The 20,098-nt window shown below is 24.9% G+C and overlaps 2 protein-coding genes across 4 annotated transcripts; one reads left to right on the top strand and one right to left on the bottom strand.

Annotated features, from left to right (window-relative positions):
* Window positions 1-170: 170 nt before the first annotated feature.
* On the top strand, window positions 171-12,079 carry LOC132917527 (uncharacterized). Its single transcript, XM_060978307.1, has 23 exons — window positions 171-332; window positions 438-527; window positions 605-741; window positions 796-930; window positions 990-1,171; window positions 2,015-2,194; window positions 2,266-2,371; window positions 3,081-3,266; window positions 4,053-4,247; window positions 4,308-4,530; window positions 6,935-7,092; window positions 7,229-7,402; window positions 7,457-7,580; window positions 7,636-7,793; window positions 7,857-8,056; window positions 8,179-8,356; window positions 8,418-9,072; window positions 9,148-9,332; window positions 9,393-9,566; window positions 9,628-9,765; window positions 9,822-10,104; window positions 11,454-11,557; window positions 11,669-12,079. Exons 1-23 carry the CDS (start codon window positions 278-280, stop codon window positions 11,942-11,944), a joined length of 4,296 nt encoding a protein of 1,431 aa, XP_060834290.1. The 5' UTR covers window positions 171-277; the 3' UTR covers window positions 11,945-12,079.
* Window positions 12,080-13,797: 1,718 nt separating this feature from the next.
* LOC132917753 (A-kinase anchor protein 10, mitochondrial) lies at window positions 13,798-18,969 on the bottom strand. 3 transcript variants are annotated; one of them, XM_060978635.1, is made up of 8 exons: window positions 18,870-18,969; window positions 18,422-18,648; window positions 18,040-18,358; window positions 17,803-17,926; window positions 15,260-15,399; window positions 14,824-15,198; window positions 14,237-14,313; window positions 13,798-14,175 (listed from the first exon to the last, which is right to left on the bottom strand). In XM_060978635.1, exons 2-8 carry the CDS (start codon window positions 18,549-18,551, stop codon window positions 14,024-14,026), a joined length of 1,317 nt encoding a protein of 438 aa, XP_060834618.1. In that variant the 5' UTR covers window positions 18,552-18,648; window positions 18,870-18,969; the 3' UTR covers window positions 13,798-14,023. The 3 variants fall into 3 exon arrangements, with proteins under 3 accessions (XP_060834618.1, XP_060834619.1, XP_060834620.1); XM_060978636.1 differs by having other exon boundaries at window positions 18,779-18,926; XM_060978637.1 differs by lacking the exon at window positions 18,870-18,969 and adding an exon at window positions 18,761-18,778.
* Window positions 18,970-20,098: the final 1,129 nt, after the last annotated feature.

Raw genomic sequence — 20,098 nt, 5'->3', positions numbered from 1 at the left:
CACTAATTAAATGTTTGTTCATCGTTGTATACCTATTCGTTTAAAAATAAAATATTGATTAAATTGGTTATCTGACAATGGGAGATCCCTGAAATAATTTAAGTTCATATTATTATATTATTGATAATAAAAATACGAATATATAGTAAGTTATACATTTATACGGTAATGACGTTTACTCGGTTAGTTTAGTTTGAGGCTCGTGCGTATTTATTTTCTCATTGCGTTACGTTTACATGTACATATAAATATATAATATAGGTAGTCATATAGAACCATGTGGTTTTTACAAAAACAATTTTTTTCAATTTTAATTTTTTTACTTCTGTCAGGTTATTATTTTTAGTTATATTAAACTTTATTTTAATTGTTTGTAATGTGTTTATGAATACTACAATTTCTATACATATCAATATAAACATTTTTTTTTTTTATAGAATTGCAAGCTAATTGTTGTAATATAAATGATAAATCATTTATTTGCCTATTTAAAGCAAATGAATCAAAAAACTGTGATTGTGTAGAGGGTAATTAATAATTTGATTATTGGTAATGTTAGGTAGCCGGTATAATAAATATATTATTTTCTTGGGTTTCAATATAGGATATCAAACTGAGGTTGATTTATTGTTTAATGATGTTCCTCATGATCTCCATGAAAAGTTGTTGATCGGGTCTTTAGCTGATTTTACTGCTGAAGAAATCATTAATTTGCCAACAAGTCTTATATATTTTTTACCGGTTAGTAAATTAAATGTATTAATTAAAAAAATTTTCAAATAAATATAATTTTAGATAAATAAATTGGCTGTGTTATCTGGTAATCATCTAGCATCTCTTATAATTGCACACGACGATCATACGCCGATAGCTAAGAAGATTCTTCAATCTATTAAAACTGATCAACAACGCATTGAGTTCTTAAATTTTGTATGAAAAAATTATTTAAATTTTATTTCTCTGTTTTCATGTACCTAAATTTTATTTAGTTAGTTACAAAGGTGATAACAAATAATAAAATACTAGATTTAATTGGTAAAACAGTTTATAAATGGAATTATGATGTGAAAGATGGCAAATTTCAAAAATTATCAAATATATGTGGCTATGCTTTAGCTAGACTTTGGACACCATATGTCCTTACCACAAATAAGACTATTAGCACGCGACTGTAAGTATTTTATATTATACTTTAAATGTATAACATACTACAGTGTTTTCCAACTTATGAAGACCATATGAGTATGCGTAAAAATTAATGCTCAAAAAATAAAAACTATTTATTTATCAGCCAAATAATACTCAAATTAAATTAAATATTGTAAAAGTAACGTATATTTTTATTAATTTATCTTTACTAATAATTTTACTAATATATAATAAAAAAAATCATAAATTTTTGTCAATATTGATTACGGTTGTGAAATATAAGGTTGTGTTGAATAAATAGAAGGGGATTGGAAATACTACATTAAGAAATATGCTATTAACAAATTATATAGATAAAATAAGTAAAAATATTGCTCAGTAGTTTTATTATTGGGTTTTTAAATAAAACTATTTACTATTGTAATCTTTCAATCTTTGTATGTACATCATTTTTATTCACAATATCTGAAGTTAATGGAAAACAATATTATGTTGCTGTATTGATTAATATTCTTAATTTATATTATTTTGGAGATTAGGTGTTCAAAAAAATATTTGGTGTAACTAACCAGTGAATAGTTTTCTAATATTATTATTTATTGGTTAATTCATATTGGTAATTTTTTAGTATGACTTATGTCTTGTTATATTATAACAATTATGTAGGTAATCTATGAAAAATAAAAATAAATCAAATTATTAAATTTATTTTTACCATTTTTAAATTATTAATTTTCTATTTATAAATCAAATTTTAATTAGTGAAACCTGTGAAAGCATTTTATATTTAATGTATATATATATTTATGTATAAAATTAATACATTTTGAAGATATTTTTATTAAAAATAATATATATTATTTAGGTTGACTCTGTTGGCTGAAGTAGAACAAAAGCAAAAACAAAGGATATTATGCAATAAATATGTACAAGTTAATTGGAAAAATTTACCTAAAAGTGTTAGAAGATTATGGTCTTTTTTGTCAGTCAATCAATCCTATCCTAATCCATTAACTAAATGGACAGTTCAACAAACAGCTCTACAGTTTGTTGAGAATATTAAATTATGATAATAATACATTTTATTTGTACTTGACTAATTTTTTTTTTGTTTAGATATACATTTTTGTTACCAGATTTTAATAACAATGAACTACTTTTAATACCATTTGATGAATTGTCTAAAAATGCGCTATATGATATTGACTTTGATATTTCTCAAGTATGAAACTATATCATCTTTATAAAGATATTTAATTATATAATAGATTATGAATAAAAAATGTTTTCACTAAAATAAAAACTAGTAGGTATAAGACTATAACATTTAATAGTAATTTAGCATATTATAATTAATTAAAATTATATTATTTAAGTAACTACAAAAAAAAAATCGTCTAAGTATAACAACATTTAATAATAAAAATATATGTGATTTACTTTATATTTTGATATTTACACTTTAAAACTGATTAAATAATCTATAGTAATCTGATTTAATTTTTGAATACTATAGTATAAAAAAAATTTTAATAATAAACTTTTGCTCTAACATTTTAATTATGTATCTATTAGGAATTGGCCTTGTGATTAAGATTTAAAGAGTTAGCAGTCATTCATTTTTTACAAAGACAACTTTTTAATATTTAGTATATATGCGATTTAATTAATTAGCTTAAGTAAAAAAAAAATATGGCTTAAACCTTGTACTATTGTTCTTATTTAGTTTATCAGTTTAAGATTTATTATTGAATAGATTTTATTTAATATTATACTTCACCTGACATTTAATTATATTTATTCCTATGGTTGTGGTAGAAAGTAAAAATTAGATTTTTGTAAGTAGCATAGAAACAAAGAACTACAATTTAAATTAATATATGTTTAGATTCCCTAAGTAAAATATTTATTTACAATTTTTATTTTAATAGGCTCGATTTTTATTTTCAATGTTAATGGAAAATAGCACTTTAAAAGATGTGAAGATACTATATCCAACATTTTTTTCTAAATTATCACCATTGCAAATTGATAAATTTAAACCAGAAGAATGGGCTAATGAAACTGCAAATTTGTCATTTGAAAAAACACATTTAAGTTATTCAGCTGCTAAACAGGTACATATTTTTTTCTATCATATATGTTTTAAGAGTAAGATAAAAATTAAACAAAGAAATTAATAAATATTATATACTTTTAAATTATTAGTGGTCACAATATGAGTTTTCTAGGAACATAAGTTCAAAATATTAAGTGGCTTATAACAATATAAATTTAAAATGGTATACTTGTATCGATGTTTTTGTCTAACAGATGATAACCAATTTAGCATCGTATAATTGTTATTTATACATACAAATTTAAATCTATTTACTAAGCCATTATATTAGCCATAATATTTTTATTTTTTTCACCCTTATATTTATTATAGTGAAACCAATATCAACTTTTGATTTTAAAATGGAAACCTATATTTAAAATGTCATAAAATAGTAGGGCTATTTTTTTTTATGAATTTTAATGTTTAAATTAATTTTTTTTTTTCATTTAACTGTTAGTGAATTATGCCTGCTCTAAGTTGGGTGGTTTGAGGTTTTTAGGTGTTTGTCCTATGGGTTATTACGGCTGCGAGGCGTTAGTAACTACAGGTACAAAGTTCATCACTGTATCGATGGCCAATAACGAGCTTATTACATATGATTATATAAAGTATTATAAAAACCGAAAACTGCCTACTTTAAAAAGCTATATTGGAAAATAATAATTTCAATGTAAAAATTCATAAAAAAAAATAGCCTTACTATTTTATGAGATTTTATATAGGTTGCCATTTGAAAATCAAAAGTTGATAACAATTAAACTATAAAATGTAAAAAACATAATTATTTACTATTTTTTTTTAGATATTTAATAAAATTGCTAGTGATCGATTGTCAAAGAAACATATAAATGGATATTATAAATGGACATCTGATGACCTACGACATCTTCCATTGATATACACCCAACCAGCTACTTCATTCTTGAAGTTTTGTGCTACTCCACCAAGTATTCAATCATTTATTGCTGTTGATTCTTATATGCTGACTAACAGACAAGTAAATAAATAAATTGATAATTTTTTTGAAATAATTAAATTGTTTGAATATTATTTTTAGGCTTTTTATCTAAGTGGTTGTAGTAGTATATTGTCATTTCCTTCAAACGATCCAAAACTTTTACTCGATTTGAAATATATGATTAATAAAGCAGTTCCTGTTTCTAGCCTATTATATATTAATAATGGAAATATAAATTATCCACTAATGTCTCACTTGGTATCTTTAATCGATAATCATAACTTGCCAATGGCTTTTTATCTTTTAAACATAACAAATCCAGGTAAATATATATACATATTTTAAATTATTGAAATAACTGTTGGAGTAAATGTTAGATTATTTTTAAATTAATAAGAACTTTTCATTTACTATACTAATGATTAAAATTATATTATAATTAACGAGTTTAAGATAAAACCAGAAGATTATACTAACACGAAGAAAAATATTTGTTTTTGAAACTGGACTGACACCTAGGTGTCAATTAAAATACATATTATGTTAATTTAGTGAATATTATGATATACATAATAGCTTATTAAATAATAATTAATATTTATAAGCCAAAGCCTAATATTCCTATTTTATTTTTTAATATTTTTATTATTAGATATATCTTTATACTTTATACTAATTTGTAATTGTACTCGGGGCCGGCAAAAGCTATGGGCAACTTCCCAGGGCGCCAGCATGGAAGGGGCACCAAATTGAAAATTATTTTGATTTAATTTAAGTATGTTTTAATATGTATTAACAATCTATAAAATTTTTAATATTCATTTTCTTAATGTTGTAAAAAAAAAAGTATCAAATTTAAAATTACTATTATTTTTATTTTATTTTATTTTTTTTACGCAACATGGCAATTTTATAACTTAATAACTTAATTACAATATTGTATGATCAGGTAATAAAGTTTAAAGTTATAATATGAGGCATGTCCAGAAAGTAAGTGTACTGAGGCTCTCACGACCTCTCCTTTATAACAAGACTATAACAAGTTCAGTACGTTGAAAACTGTGGTCACAAAAACTTTTCTTGTGAAATATGTCGATCGAGTCTGTGGCCACCTCCTTTGTTCACTTCTCGAACGCCCCTTCACCTCCTCGTTAGTAGAAAATTTTTTCCACCCATGTGCTTCTTCAGGAAAATGAACAAATGGTAATCTGAATGCGCGAGGTCGGGGAATATGGAGGGCGGTTCAAAACATTCCATCCAAATGAGTCTAAAAATTGCGTCGTGACATTGGCTATGTGGAGTCTGCAGACTCCTCTTGTTAACAGACCCCTCCTTTTATTTTGAATAGCTCTCAATTTTTTTAGGGTTTTACAATACCTTGCTGCGTTAATGGTCTCCCCTTGAGGTAAATATTCAATCAATATTATGCCTTTGTGGTCCCAAAACACAGATGCCATGATTTCAAATTTGACGATAGACCTGATCGACATGTTTCACGAGAAAAATTCTTGTGACCACAGTTTTGAACGTACTGAACTTATTATGGTCTTGTTATAAAGGAGAGAAGTAAAGCTATACAGCAGTGTAGCGAACATAGTATAAAAATATTTCTTGGGGTCGTGAGACACTCGCTCAGTGACCTCAGTACACTTACTGATTTACTGGACGTGCCTCGTACAAAAATACATACGTAATAATTTTATTTAAACTTACTTAAAAACTTAATTTATTACTACTCAAACTATGTGGGAGGGGGGTAGGTTAAGGGCGCCAATACTTCTAGTGCCGGCCCTGATTGTACTATACCAGCGTTTCCCAAATAGTGGATCGCGACCTACTATCGGCCTACAAATATATAATACTGGGTCGCAGAATTTAATAAAATTCCGTAAAATTCTCATTCAATTTTATTATTTATCGATTCGTTTGATAATATGATATATAATTACATTACATTGTTGTTACAAATTAACGCTTCAATTTTATTATAAAATTCTATGTGGACATTCAAATGTGTTTTATTTTGACTTTTTTACACAATGATAAATTTAAAATATTTTGGTGGGTCACGAAGGGGTAAAATATTAATTACCAGGCCAGCTCAAACAAGATTTGGGGAACGCTGTATTATACATTATCATATTGTAAAAATTCACAGTCCATATATTTAAATTAATAATAAATGGGAGGATGAGGGGAAAATATTCTAGGAATGGTCTTTGTACGGAACAAGATAAGAAATAATTAGGGTAGATTAATAATTTAATTTAATTTTTATCATATATCATAATCATATTTCAATAGATCATGTATTATTCATAAATGCATATTTTAATTTTTTTTGCATAATACATAACACAATATTTGTTAAAGTTTATTTTTCTGCAGATTTTGATATTTTTGCAGCATATCTGCATATTTTGTAGTTTTTAATGCATATAAATACTAACTTTAGTAATTATAAGTATATTATTCACCATGAAGATAAAATTAATGAGTATGGACCTTACGTGCATAGCTGTACAGAACTGTTTTTAACATTTTATTTAGTTATTTTGAAAAAAGATAGGTCTTAAAAATAATTGTTTTTATTAATTAAATAGTAAATTATATTTTTTTAGGTTAATCTTTTTTAATAATTTTATATATTGATATGGTTAAATAAGTAAATTGCTATATTATGTTTTATTGTTTATTCATATAAAATGTATATTTATATTTTTCAGTAAAACAAACCTGCTTCATTAAAGAAATGCTGAAAAATAAAAATAATATACTTTTTGATCAATTAGCCCCTTCGGATATACCAGGTCCTATATTTGATGTCCTCAAACAATTATACTCAAACTATACTGATAGAATAGATAAATTACCAAAGCATATAGTAAACGTTTATAATTATTTTAAATAAATAATAAAAAAAAGTATTAAATCATTTTGTGATTTTGTACATATATTTTAATTTCTATATATATTTGTTATTCAGTATCGACAGTATCTAAATGTTAATAATGTTTTAGCTTAATGTAATATTAGAAAACAATGATTTACTTGTCAAATGGACTGGTAATGATTCAGCATTCACTAAAGGTCTTTATAATGGATATACGTGTAATTTCATAAGAAAATTAAATAGTGTAAACTTCATTATTCTAATTTCAAATTATAATGCATATCTAAAACAAAATGGAAAAGTAAGATAGAAATGTATTTTAAAATAATAATTTATTATAAAATTTATTTTATAGGTTTTTCCTAAAAACTTGCAAATTTGTGTTGCCGAAGCATTTATTAATTATCTCAAGTTGAAATCAAAATTAACAGCAAACTTGGATATTCACTTAGATGCATGGGAAGTTGAAGCAGTGCAAGGTAAATTATTTTTGAATTTAATTTCTTAGTTAAAGTTAATTAATATTTTCATTAGGATTTGTGTTGACAACTCTTCCCATTGATGTTATTGTAAATTCAAATTTGAGTGATAATATATTATATTCTATTGGACAATTAAGTTTCCCTGAACTAATGATTGCATCTCAACCACAAAAACTGTCATTAATGGTTGACAAATATATCACAAATATTGTAAGTCTTAAGTTTAAATTAAAACCAAATTGTTTTGTCATTGTATAATTTGTTTCAATAAAGCTTGAAAATAGGCCAACCTTAAGTTATGAGCATTTACATATACTAGGAAATTTAATTCATTTTATTCCTACAACATACTTGAGTGTAATAGATGAACAAGCATTTAAATTCATGGTGGAAAGTGGTTTAATTGATACCAGAATTTGTGTTGATTCAATAGCAAAAGAAAAATGGGCCGATTTATTAATAAAAGCTTTTGGGTAATATTATAATATTAATATATTAATTACATTTTTAGTATTATAAATTTATTAAAAATTATATTATATATCAAAAAAAAATGATAACTAATTATAATTTAAAATTTCTTTTTTCATTTCAGAAATGTTGAAAATTGGTCAAGTGATACTTTAGTAACATTGTCTGATCTTCTTATTGTATTAAACCAGGATCAATTAAATGCTATACCAGATATGTCACGTTTAAATTCTTCAGATATAATACTGACTAGATATTCTGATGAAATTGAATTTTTATCTGATAATATTCCTTTTTACAAGGTAGAATTAATGAACATAAATCTAAAATATATGTATATATTTTAAATACTTCTTTTTTTAGGGTTGCGTATTAATTTTGGGTGATCAGTATAAGGATTTTACTAATTCCTTATCAACTCTTATCAATTTCTACTTAACTTCGATGCAGATTCAATTGCAAATGATCAGTCCAATTAATTATAACCTAAACGACCAAAACAAAAAAATTATATCGTCAGAAGTCAAAGGAAAAATTTACAAACCAAATGTCTTAATTTCATTACCAAAGTCTGATGATATAGATAAATTATCACCAAAAAACAATATGTTTAACAAATATTTTGGGGGTAAAGAAAAACAAGATGTTAATAATTCTCTTAATATAAAGAAAAATATTCAAGTTAATACAACTCCCACTGAGGAAGAGATCATTAATACATTTACAGTCAATCAACAAATATCAGTTACTAAAAATTCAACATTGATCTTAGATATTGAAAATTCTACTACTAGTAGTCCTATATTGTCTACTTTAAATTCCTCAAGATACGATCAAAGCTTAAAAAATATAGGAAGTGATCAGGATATTGAAAAACCATTTAATGAGACATTTTTACCATTACTTAGCACTACTAATAATCATAATAAAATATCAAATAATAAGAATAGCACTGAGTACGAAATACAATTAGCAATAGATGATTCTAAATTAATTATTAATGCTATTCACTTACAAGGTAAGATTATATTATAATTTTCTGTCAGTACTCCAAAATATCGATATATTGAGCATAATTTTACTTCATTATTAGGCGTTGTAGAAAATAGAAAAAAGTTTCATGATGATTTTAAAACGAATGTCTATAATATTACTTCAAATCAATCACTTTTATCAGAAATTGTTGAAATATCAACGATGAGAAATAACAAAATATTTAAAATTAATGGTCAACAAAAAAAAAGATCTTTAAAACTATTTTTTGATACTGAGGTGCAAGTAAGTAGTTTTAACTTCAATGTATAATTTAGTATTTACAAAATATATTTAATACTTCAGGTTAGTTGTGAAGCGTTAAAAATGTTAGGACCAGCCTCAGTTACTTACCTTCAGTTTGACTCAATTATCCACTCTATGAGTGATGTGGAATTAGAAAATTGTGTTGATTTATTGGGTTCATTTGACATTAATCCTGAATTAGCAAGACATATTTGGTCTCGAACCAAAGAAAAGGTATGTCTGTCATAAAAAATCTGTGTTCTTAAGCTTAATTACTGTTTTTTTAAATGTATAGGCTGCTTTACACACATATGGTTCTGTTTTGTCGGGATTATCGGTAAATGATATAAAGATGCTAGACTTGAACATTGATAGACCTTGGTCATTGGAATTAATACATTTACTTTCAGAATATGTAAAAACTGATAAAATTGTATGTATATAAACTTATAAAATTTGATATTTGTATTATATTATGCTCATTTTTAGGGTGAGGAGATAATAAAACAATTTTTTACAAAATCAAAAGCAAACATGCCTTCGCATTTGTGGGGATCATTTGGTTCATTGATATGTAAATTACCACCTCGTATTTTCAAAATAATAATGCCTAATAAAGAATTATTCTGGAAAACAAGCTCAGCTTTTAATACTATAAAATCTTGTGATATGTCTTGTATAAACAATTTAGCATCAATAGCAATTTCTGTTATTGGACAATCAAATACTTGGAAAACTGCTGAAGTGGAACGTATGGGAATTATTCTTTCCGGTAGTAGAATTATTTAATTTTAATTATTAAATAGTAACTATAAATCATTACTCATTAATAATAAAATATAAAAATATACAGTAGAAATCGGTTATAACAAGTTTTAAGGGCCAGACAGTTTTTCTCGTTATATGTGGTTAGAACGAGCACAAATAAAACAGACAGACTTTTTTTATTTTACTTATAATCGAGATTAATATTGAATTTATATACATTATTAATACATTTATTATTTATTATTATTAATTATTATAATTAGAGATTTAATACTTTATTTATCAATACATTTTACTTAAACATAATTATAAAACACTTGAATTTAATTTTTTTAAATAATCTTTGATCGAACTTTGCTTCGTGTATTTAGTGTTGATCAATGTTTCTAATAAAGACAACGCTTTTCTTTTAGCATCTGTACCTTCATATTTTGTCTAGTACAATTTGATTATGTAATTTTTATTGAAAACACCAGAATTTGTAGGAATCATGTTTATTATTAATAAGTAATCCATATCTACACAACTAAAGATAATATCGGTGATATTGAATTGAGTCCATGCTATTTTTATGTGTTTGAAGCGGGACTCAGCTTATTATCTTAATATCTTTGAATCGAGTCCATATAGATAAAATGTCATAACTACCTAGTACCTTAACAGTCAAATCCACTCAAAATTAAATGCTTTTTTTTATTTCGGGACATCCAAATATTTTTATTCTTGTGGAAACTCTTCTGAGAATACAGTCTGATACATATATAAAATTTTTATATGTATCAGACGAATTTGGCGATTTGGCTTTTTAAAAATCTGTATCATTTAAATTTTTACCAGCTACTATTTAATTATTAACATTATTATATTACACTTAATCATTATTATTATTTTAAAAACATTATTATTATTATTAAAAAAAATAACAATGTAAGCAATCAATATATATCAATAATAGGCTCGAACAACCTAACAAGTAACAATATTGATTGGACTCAACTCCGATAACCCAAAAGTGTTTGCGGGACTCAATTCAATGTCAGCCGATAATATGTCAATGATTAATTGACTTAAATAATGGCCAAAAGTTCTTATCTTGCTGGTACCTGTTTGTAATAACCGGAAGGTCGTTAGTCAAGTTTGTTTTATTTTACTCGTTATAGCCAATATCTCGTTATAATCATACTCATTGTAAACGTATGTTTTAACATACAAGCCCATATGCTTGTGCCGGGACCTACCGTTTTGCTCGTTTTAAGCAATACCTCGTTCTAAACAGTGCTCATTTCTACTGTATTTAGATATACAATAATTTAAAATTACTACACATATTGTAATTTCAATTTGTTTATTTAGGAATTAACATCACTCAGTGGCAACTGTTATTAAATTTAAATCCAAAAGCATTAGAAGGGCTTTCTTCAAATACTGTTAAATGTCTCAATGAACAACAAATCAAGGTTAGTGAAAAATTTGATCGATATTGTATCTTTAATTAACTGTGAATTTTTAAACTTAACATTTATTTATTTATTAATTTTTATGAAATGTTCATATTGAATAATTTATAGTTAATGGATGGATCCCATATGAAATATTTAACACCTAAATCTGCAAATGCATTACTGGAAAATCATTCTGAATTATTAGATTTTCAAACAAAAGAAACACTATTACAATTAGTGAACTTTGAAATTAAAATAGACTATAGTATTAATGTTTTTGAAAGTAGAAACGACTATTCAATTGAAATGCAAGCTCATTCTAAAGCTCCTGCAATACAAGTGTTATCTTTTTCAATTTTAGGCGCTATCATTATAGTATTTTACTTAAATATTATTGTTTAGTATTGTGTATTTATAATTATTATTGAGACAGTAGAAGTTTCTTTTTAGTTATGTTTTTATTATTGGTGTAAAATGTTTAATGAATTTTGTTTTATGATTTAAAGATTTTTATATAATATATTTTTTATAGCATTATGGATTTTATTTTATTGTTTATAATGTATTTAATATACTTAGGGCCTTATTCAAAGCAGGGCAAGAAGGTATGGGCTTAGAGCACAAATTTAAGTACTAGTTATGTAATAATTTTTTCATGTAATATTGGAAAATGTATATTTAATTTAAGAACTTACTACAGTAGTCTCGCTCTATTTTTATTATATAAAAATTATTTATGTGAAAGCTGTTGAGTGTTGAAACACACAATTTGAAATATTGAAAATTCATTATACATGGAATATCCTAATATCTATACACTTAACGTATAATTGAAATATGTGGTAATACTCTCGTAAAATATTATGTAGGTATGTATGTATTAACTGTATCTATATGAAGTGCACGTGGCTTGTTAAATGAAAATTTCCTATTTGAGGGGGGGAAAGCAGTGGTTTGCCAAGGGCGCCATCAAACATCAAGGACTGTAGTGAAGTCCTTATACAGTGGACGGCATTTTTAAGAGGACGTCTCACCCGCATGTGTTGTCTCCATCTTATACACATACGACATAGTCAATTTTCGTTCACCAGTTTCAATAGTGTGCTTTTAGTTGTTAAAAAACTTATTTTAAACCTATTATGTAATCTATTGGTTTATCTTTTTTTTTCCACATACAAGTAAGTGACTGATATAGTACTTCTTTTAATTGATATTTTTGTAAAATACCCTTAAATTGACAAATTAATTACAAATCCTAGATAACTATTCAAAATGTTGAATATAATAATTACATAACACCTATACTTAATTAAAAATAAAAACTTACTTGAGCAGAGACCAGTTTTTGTCTGTAGCAGTTGGGCAATGCTTGTCTGTAGCAGTTGGGCAATGCTTGTCTGTTGCACTCGCTGATTCTACCATCTATATGCCTACTGTGTATTGACTTTGCACACTAAATTTTGTAGATTTACATAATGTGTTCAAATAACGTTATGTGTACTTGATAATTATTGTCTTATAAGTATTATAATATTCAATTTAAATTAGCATTGTTATTTTATTGAATTTTTTCCTTAAGTCGTCAATAGCTGATAATAGGCAATTTGTAATAACAAATTTGTTAAATTTAACTGTTTATTAAATTTAACACTATACAAATTGAATGTTGTTAGCTTTTTTTTATTTCAATTAAGTTCTTGTGTATTAAGATTTAAGGAGTGGATATAGCTAGTTTTTAATCCATACATTATTGTTTCTATTTCCCTAAAAGTAAGGAAGGAAACCCATGTTGTTATATTTTTTGAACCAGTAGTCTTGCCAAGTATTGTGATTAATATTTTTAATGTCTGTAATTATTGTTAATTGATCAATTATTTTAGATGCATAGATTCAAACTCCAGTTATTACATTTAAAATTAAGCCATAAAATACTTTTGAAAAGAAAAAATTGAATGTCCCTATAACTTCAAATATGATAAATCAATAACCAAATGTTTGTATATATTTAAGTTGATTATGATTCAATTTTTTACATCTCAACATGATTAAAATCTATATATTTTTTAAGTTGAGTATTTATGTGATTGAGTGTGATAAGAATAGTTTACCGTATAGCATAAAGGTTTGAGATTTTAAATTGTAATAATACAAAATTTTAAGAAATAATTTTAATACTTTAAACCTGAGAATACATAAATAAAATACAAAATTTTAACATAAATGCTTAGGATAAAAATTGATATTAATATACAACATCATATAAATTAAACATTTAATCATATAACAATTATAGTTTAACAAATTATAATAAATATTTATAATGATATAAAAATATTATCAATGTAAGTAAATATTTTACAAAATGTGCGTTTCACTCACAATTAATTACCTGTCTTTTCTTTACATATTAATAAATTAATATTTATTTGTTATTTTAAAATATATATTATAAATTATTATATAGTTTTTTTTTACAGTATTTTATTCTGCACCAAAATCTTCATCATTATTTGCCATTGTCACACTTGTTACATCTTTTATTATCATTTCAGCTACTTGCCATGCCATATCTTCCTGCATTTTTACACCCTCTTTATTCACAAATTTTTTCATCATTCTTCTAATGCCAGATTCTAAAAAACAATATTAATTATCTATATAGTTAATAAAAATAAAAATACAAATTTAACAAACCTTTGTTTTTATCTGGATCTGGTTCTATATTCCTTTCAAAACGGCCATATTCATCGACTCGACCAAAACTTAAACCACTAATAAAAATAAAAATCCAAGCATGCGTGAAAAAAACAAATATGATAATTTATACAAATGTAGTGAAATGTGTAATTAACTGCATTTCAGTGATTTTAGAAATTCAATAAATCTCTTAAAAAAAAAAAATGTTTACTATATCAAATAGATATTAATTTTGGATAATGTCCATAATAACTTGTCAATTAATTTAAGCCATTTATTTAGGTATATTAAATTATAAGAAACAATGATAAGTATTAAGTATATTTTTTGAGTAATAGAATTCACATTTGCCATAAAGCTATGTATATAATATTACCTTTATTGAATTGAGTTTCAGATCTTCACTTGAACATAATACTTTAATTAAAATAACATAGTAGAGCATAAATAAATGAACTAGTTGTATCCAATTGTCAAACTTCTTTTACACAAAACTTTTAATAAGCTATTTGTTTTTTTTTATGCTAAGATAAATTACTATTAAATGTATAATATACTATTAAATAATTATAATTTGGGCTCACCTTTGCTGTCTTTTTCTCCATAACGAATCTGTACTGGCTGAATATGGTAAAAGAGAAGACATTGATCGTTTTGAATTAGTACTATACTCAGAAACTGACGAGCTAGATGATTCGTTATCTTGGGAAAGAGATTGATAGGAATTTCCAGCTTTTATTAATTCGGACAAATAACGTACATAATGTTGAGATGATAGGAATGGCATTAAACATCTATGACGTAAAAATGCTAGGACTACTAAAACGGCAGATCTAAAACACTGGCTAATTGTTGTAACAGTTTGGCCTTGTATGTCAGCTGGACATATAGATTCTTCGACAGTAATTCTAACTTGATCAGTGAAGCCAAGTGAACATGTTGCCTGAAGAGAAAGATACCTGTAAAGAATTGTTGATTATATAAAAAAGTTAATATTAATTACTAATGAATTCCAGTTACTTTTCATAAATACAAATAGCATCACTTTGTGCTTGATCATAGTTAACTGAAGTACTTTTTAATTGTTCAACACAACTTTTGAAATTTGTAGCCGCTAACCAGAATTCAACAATCGATCTACAGCCTTCACTGTCAAGGAACTGTAAAAATACAAGAATACCAATATTTATTGTTCTGTATTTCTAATTAAAATATAATATTTTAATTAATCAATTACTAAATATACTATTTTGTATAATTTTTTTAAAAGTTTAGAAGTCATTAGTATATTGTTTATCAAAGTAAACATCAATCATTATCTAAAACCACAAATTAATTGTGTTAATTTGTATCATTTAGAGAAGATGTTTTTATTATGATGATATTACTTATAAATACTATTATTCATAATTACAATAATAATAGGCAAATTAAGAACCTAAAATTTAATAAATGTACACATTTAAATTACTTTTTTTTATTAATACTATGACAATTATGTTAAATTATAAACCAATATGCATAATAAAATGTGTATGGTTATAAATAAAATATTTAACTGCTTTTATAATATATTTCTGTTATTATTTTTATAATAAACTGAAAACTGATTTTTTGATTTTTAAAAATGATTAAAATAATATTAAATTTATTACTTATTAGACCTAACAAAACCAAGCATGCTTACCCCCCATTTTTTCCTTTAATACAGACGTCATACCCGCATGTGTTGTCCTCTGTCTTACAAACGTATAATATAGCAAATTTTCATTCAGTAGAACCAATTTTGTGTGTTTAGCTTAAATATTATAGTGAAATGACCTATTATACAACTTAAAAGTGAAAACATTATCTGTGTTCTCTCGTTGGCTTTTTACAATATTTAAATTTTAAGTGAATTATGATCATTTTTAAATACACAACTTAAATTAAAATACTGTAAAAAGTCAATGAGGGAACATAGATAATGTTCTCACTTTAAGTTGTATAACAGGTCATTTCACTATAATATTTAAGCTAAACACACAAAATTGATTCTACTGAATGAAAATTTGCCATATTATACCTACAATTATAAGACAAAGGGCAACACATGTGGGTTTGACGAACTCTTAATAATGATATTTAAATTCTTGAGATCTTTAGTACTACTTTAAGAGTGTCCTGTGACAATATTAATTTTCATTTTTCAAACAAGATCCTTTTTTTATACTAACAAAAAAATAATAATGAAAATATTGATGTACTTGATTCAAGATGTCAATGGGTTAATGTAGTTCCTTGATGTTAAAACAATGTTTAAACTAAGGATAATAATCATTAGAAAATATAGATGTATAAAAATATATAACAGATGTAATTAATATCTAGTATTTATTAAAATTGAATCATTTTTTTAAATTATAAATAGGGCTCGGAAGTTGATGCATTTAGAATTTTTTTTTTTTTGGAACTTTTTAGATGATGCTCTCCTGGCCACAAATATGAATTTGAGCAACTAATATTTATTTTGCATTCTTTGGTGTTTTTCAAAAGTAATTTTTTGATATTTTTAGGTAATTTTCCCACATTTTTAGTAATTTTTACTGATTTCACATTAGTTCTCTTCTTATTGTTTTTTGTTGACCATTATACCGATAACTTACTTAAAACTTTAAAATGATAACCGACTAAGATTAGTACTTATCCGATTTTACCTCACCCAATACTGTTATCGTTGTTGTGTCGTAGTGAATATTATTGTACCTAAATGTTATTATTTTTTTCATAATATTTTCGAAATGCCGAAAATTAATACGTCGGTTAGTGCTTGTTTATACATCTACAAATATTTGTTATTTTTTTATTTAATTTTTAAGGACATTTTTTGTCATTTTTATTTCGAGTAAATTGTAAGCTTTGATAAATGTACCTATATAAAATTCTATAGTAAAATTTAAAAAGAAATATATTTTTATTAATTTAAATCAAATATTTGTAAATTTTTTAGGTTATTTTTTAATGTTTTTAAGGTCATCAACTTCCGAGCCCTAATTATAAATTTAGATAAATTAACATAAATTATTAAATTTTTCAAATCATTTAAGTCCTTATATCTTCCAAACCTTCTATTGTGAATCTTAAATCCTTATATATAAAGTTAAATAATTCAAAAACTATTCAATAACATTTAGATTTTGATATAACATTTTCAGAAAAATTATATGCTAAATAATTTACAACAAAAAATGGGAGTTCTTATTTGTAAAACAGAAGTGTCAGAAGTTTGTATCTCCCCAAATACTTCTTAATACAAAAAATTACCAAGAATTTGAAAATATAATCATTAAGTAAATTTAAAAATTCTAGAAATTAGATTTTGTATAATAACATTATTGAAGAAAAAAGGGATGAGCATGTTTTGTGAATTATCCTATACATAGATGGGTAGTTTAAATTTTGATATTTTACTAAAGAGATGAAAATTTAATTTAAAAAGTTATATTATTAAGGATTAAATAAATCATTTAAAAGTATTCTGATAAATATCTAATTAAAATTTGTCATTAATTTAATAATAATACCTCCATGAAATAAGAAAGAAGTCCATCACAGAGCAGTATATCACCAAGAGTAACTTGTCCACCTGTTAAGACATCTACTTGGTATTTACAAAACATATCAGTCTGAACAAAACTATTCCAATACCTAAGGATAATAAAATTATAATTTATGTATAATCTATCTATAACTATAAAACAATAATAGTATATACTCGTAATATAATAATATTATTATTATGTGATAATAAAGTTACTTACTCTTGTAATATTGCATAAACCTTATCTGTAACTTCTTTTAAATCACCAATATCTATGTGTTTACTATGATTATTAATTTTAGCTATTAATAAATCAGGAAAATTAATCCGATGAATTGAGATATTTCTTAATAAATTTGTACGTAATAACTCATCTTCAATATCTGTGCGACCCAATAATGCCATGTATAAATGGTAAAGTGATAATGAATTTCTGTGATCTAAAAATTGTCTAAACATGGACAAAAGTGCACTATTTTCCAATACTAATGCTTCACCAAAATGTAATGACAATCTACATTTTTCTAGAGCATAGAGATCTATTGAAAATTTAAAAAAATGTAAGTAAGTACTTTTACAAAAGGAATAATTTAATTACATACCACTCTCGCCATATTCAAAATCTTTGAGAGGTAGTAGCCCATCACTGCTAATGTTTAGCCCAGTGTTATTGATATTAGCCGATGACGTTGGGTTTTTTTTAGATTGAATTGTTTTCCAAAAATTGAGCATCGTATCATATTAGTTAAGTTTTCTGGCTTCAATTAATTCAAATGGTTTTAAGGCATAGAATTATTTATGACCACAAACAATGAAATTAAGCCATTTCCTAAAAAATAAAAAATTCATGATTAGGTACTTCATTAATTAAAAAATAAACGTCAATATTATAACAGAAAAGGATAGTTTAGTGAAATATGTACAGAACATTGAAAACTAACGACTCGATTTCAATATACCTAGTACATTTACATCATTGCTATATTATGTATGTTAAACGTATAATGTTACTTTAAAGTTAAAATGCAATTATTAATTCTTAATTTTTACTTTTCAAAATTATGCTCTGTCTCGGTGGGTACGATGTTGTTACTAGTTACTTGTGTTTCGTTATCATATTTTGTGTTTTCGTAATATTTATCACAAGCATAACCAAAATGATAAATTTATCAACTATACTATCATCTGACACCTGTTAGGTACCCATCATAGAGTTGTATATTACTATAATATGGTACCCATATGACCATAAAGAAGAGATGATACAACTCATTGGCGTATAACCCATCCCCCCCGAAATAATTTTGAGTAATGAAGAAAAAATTGTTTTATTATGTTGCGACATAATTTGTATTGCAATATTTTGTAACCCCCCCCCCCCTCCGAAATTTTTTTTATATGCGTGACTGATACAACTATAGCAAAAACTAAAATTAAATACTAATTTGTAATTACCAATGTCTAATATTTAAATTTAAAGTTATTTAAAATTATATACACTGAATATACGTCACACGCTCGCCCGCCGATGTTTTATGCATGTGTGTTCATCGTTAATTATTTTTAACACTAATTTAATTAAAATTCAGTAGGTACCTACCTAAATATTCTATCATTGAGCTGTATTGAACTTCAATGAACAATATTATTTTTACCAACAAAAATGTGCAATTACTATATCGAAGAACGAAGATTATATCTTCAAACTGTAACATCGTAATATTATAATATTATAATATAATATAAATATAATAATATAATATAAATATACATATTTATCAGCATTTCAAAAAAAAAAACAATTTCAATTGATTATAAATAGCTTAAAAAAATTTACTAATATTTTTACTTTTGACCCCCCCAAAGTACGAACTAAATTCATTTTTCTTCCTTTTCAAAGTGGGGCTGAAGTAAAAAATCAAAGCATTATTACTACTCCAAAACGTGATGACAGACACAAAAAGAAAACATACATCATTAAAATATATTACAATTTAAATATAGGTATAATAATATAATATATCCTATTATAAAGTCTAGATTGACAAATCATCTCCGTTTATAATCGTTTTTCGTATACAATAATTCCTGTCATTGCATTCAAATTTAACACATCTATTATAATTTATAGTGTCCTATTCTTTAGTCTCCACATCTATAGGTACTATATAGCAGAGCGATACCCACTTTCTCACCCTTTTTTAATAATAATTTTAAAATAATAAAAATAACAATGCACACTGAAATTATATGTATATACTATTATTATATAATAATTA

The sequence above is a fragment of the Rhopalosiphum padi genome, chromosome 1 (assembly GCF_020882245.1).
Source record: "Rhopalosiphum padi isolate XX-2018 chromosome 1, ASM2088224v1, whole genome shotgun sequence".
NCBI classification, from domain to species: Eukaryota; Metazoa; Arthropoda; class Insecta; order Hemiptera; family Aphididae; genus Rhopalosiphum; species Rhopalosiphum padi.
Note: the sequence above shows the minus strand (reverse complement) of the source record. Positions and strands in the feature narration are given on the sequence as shown.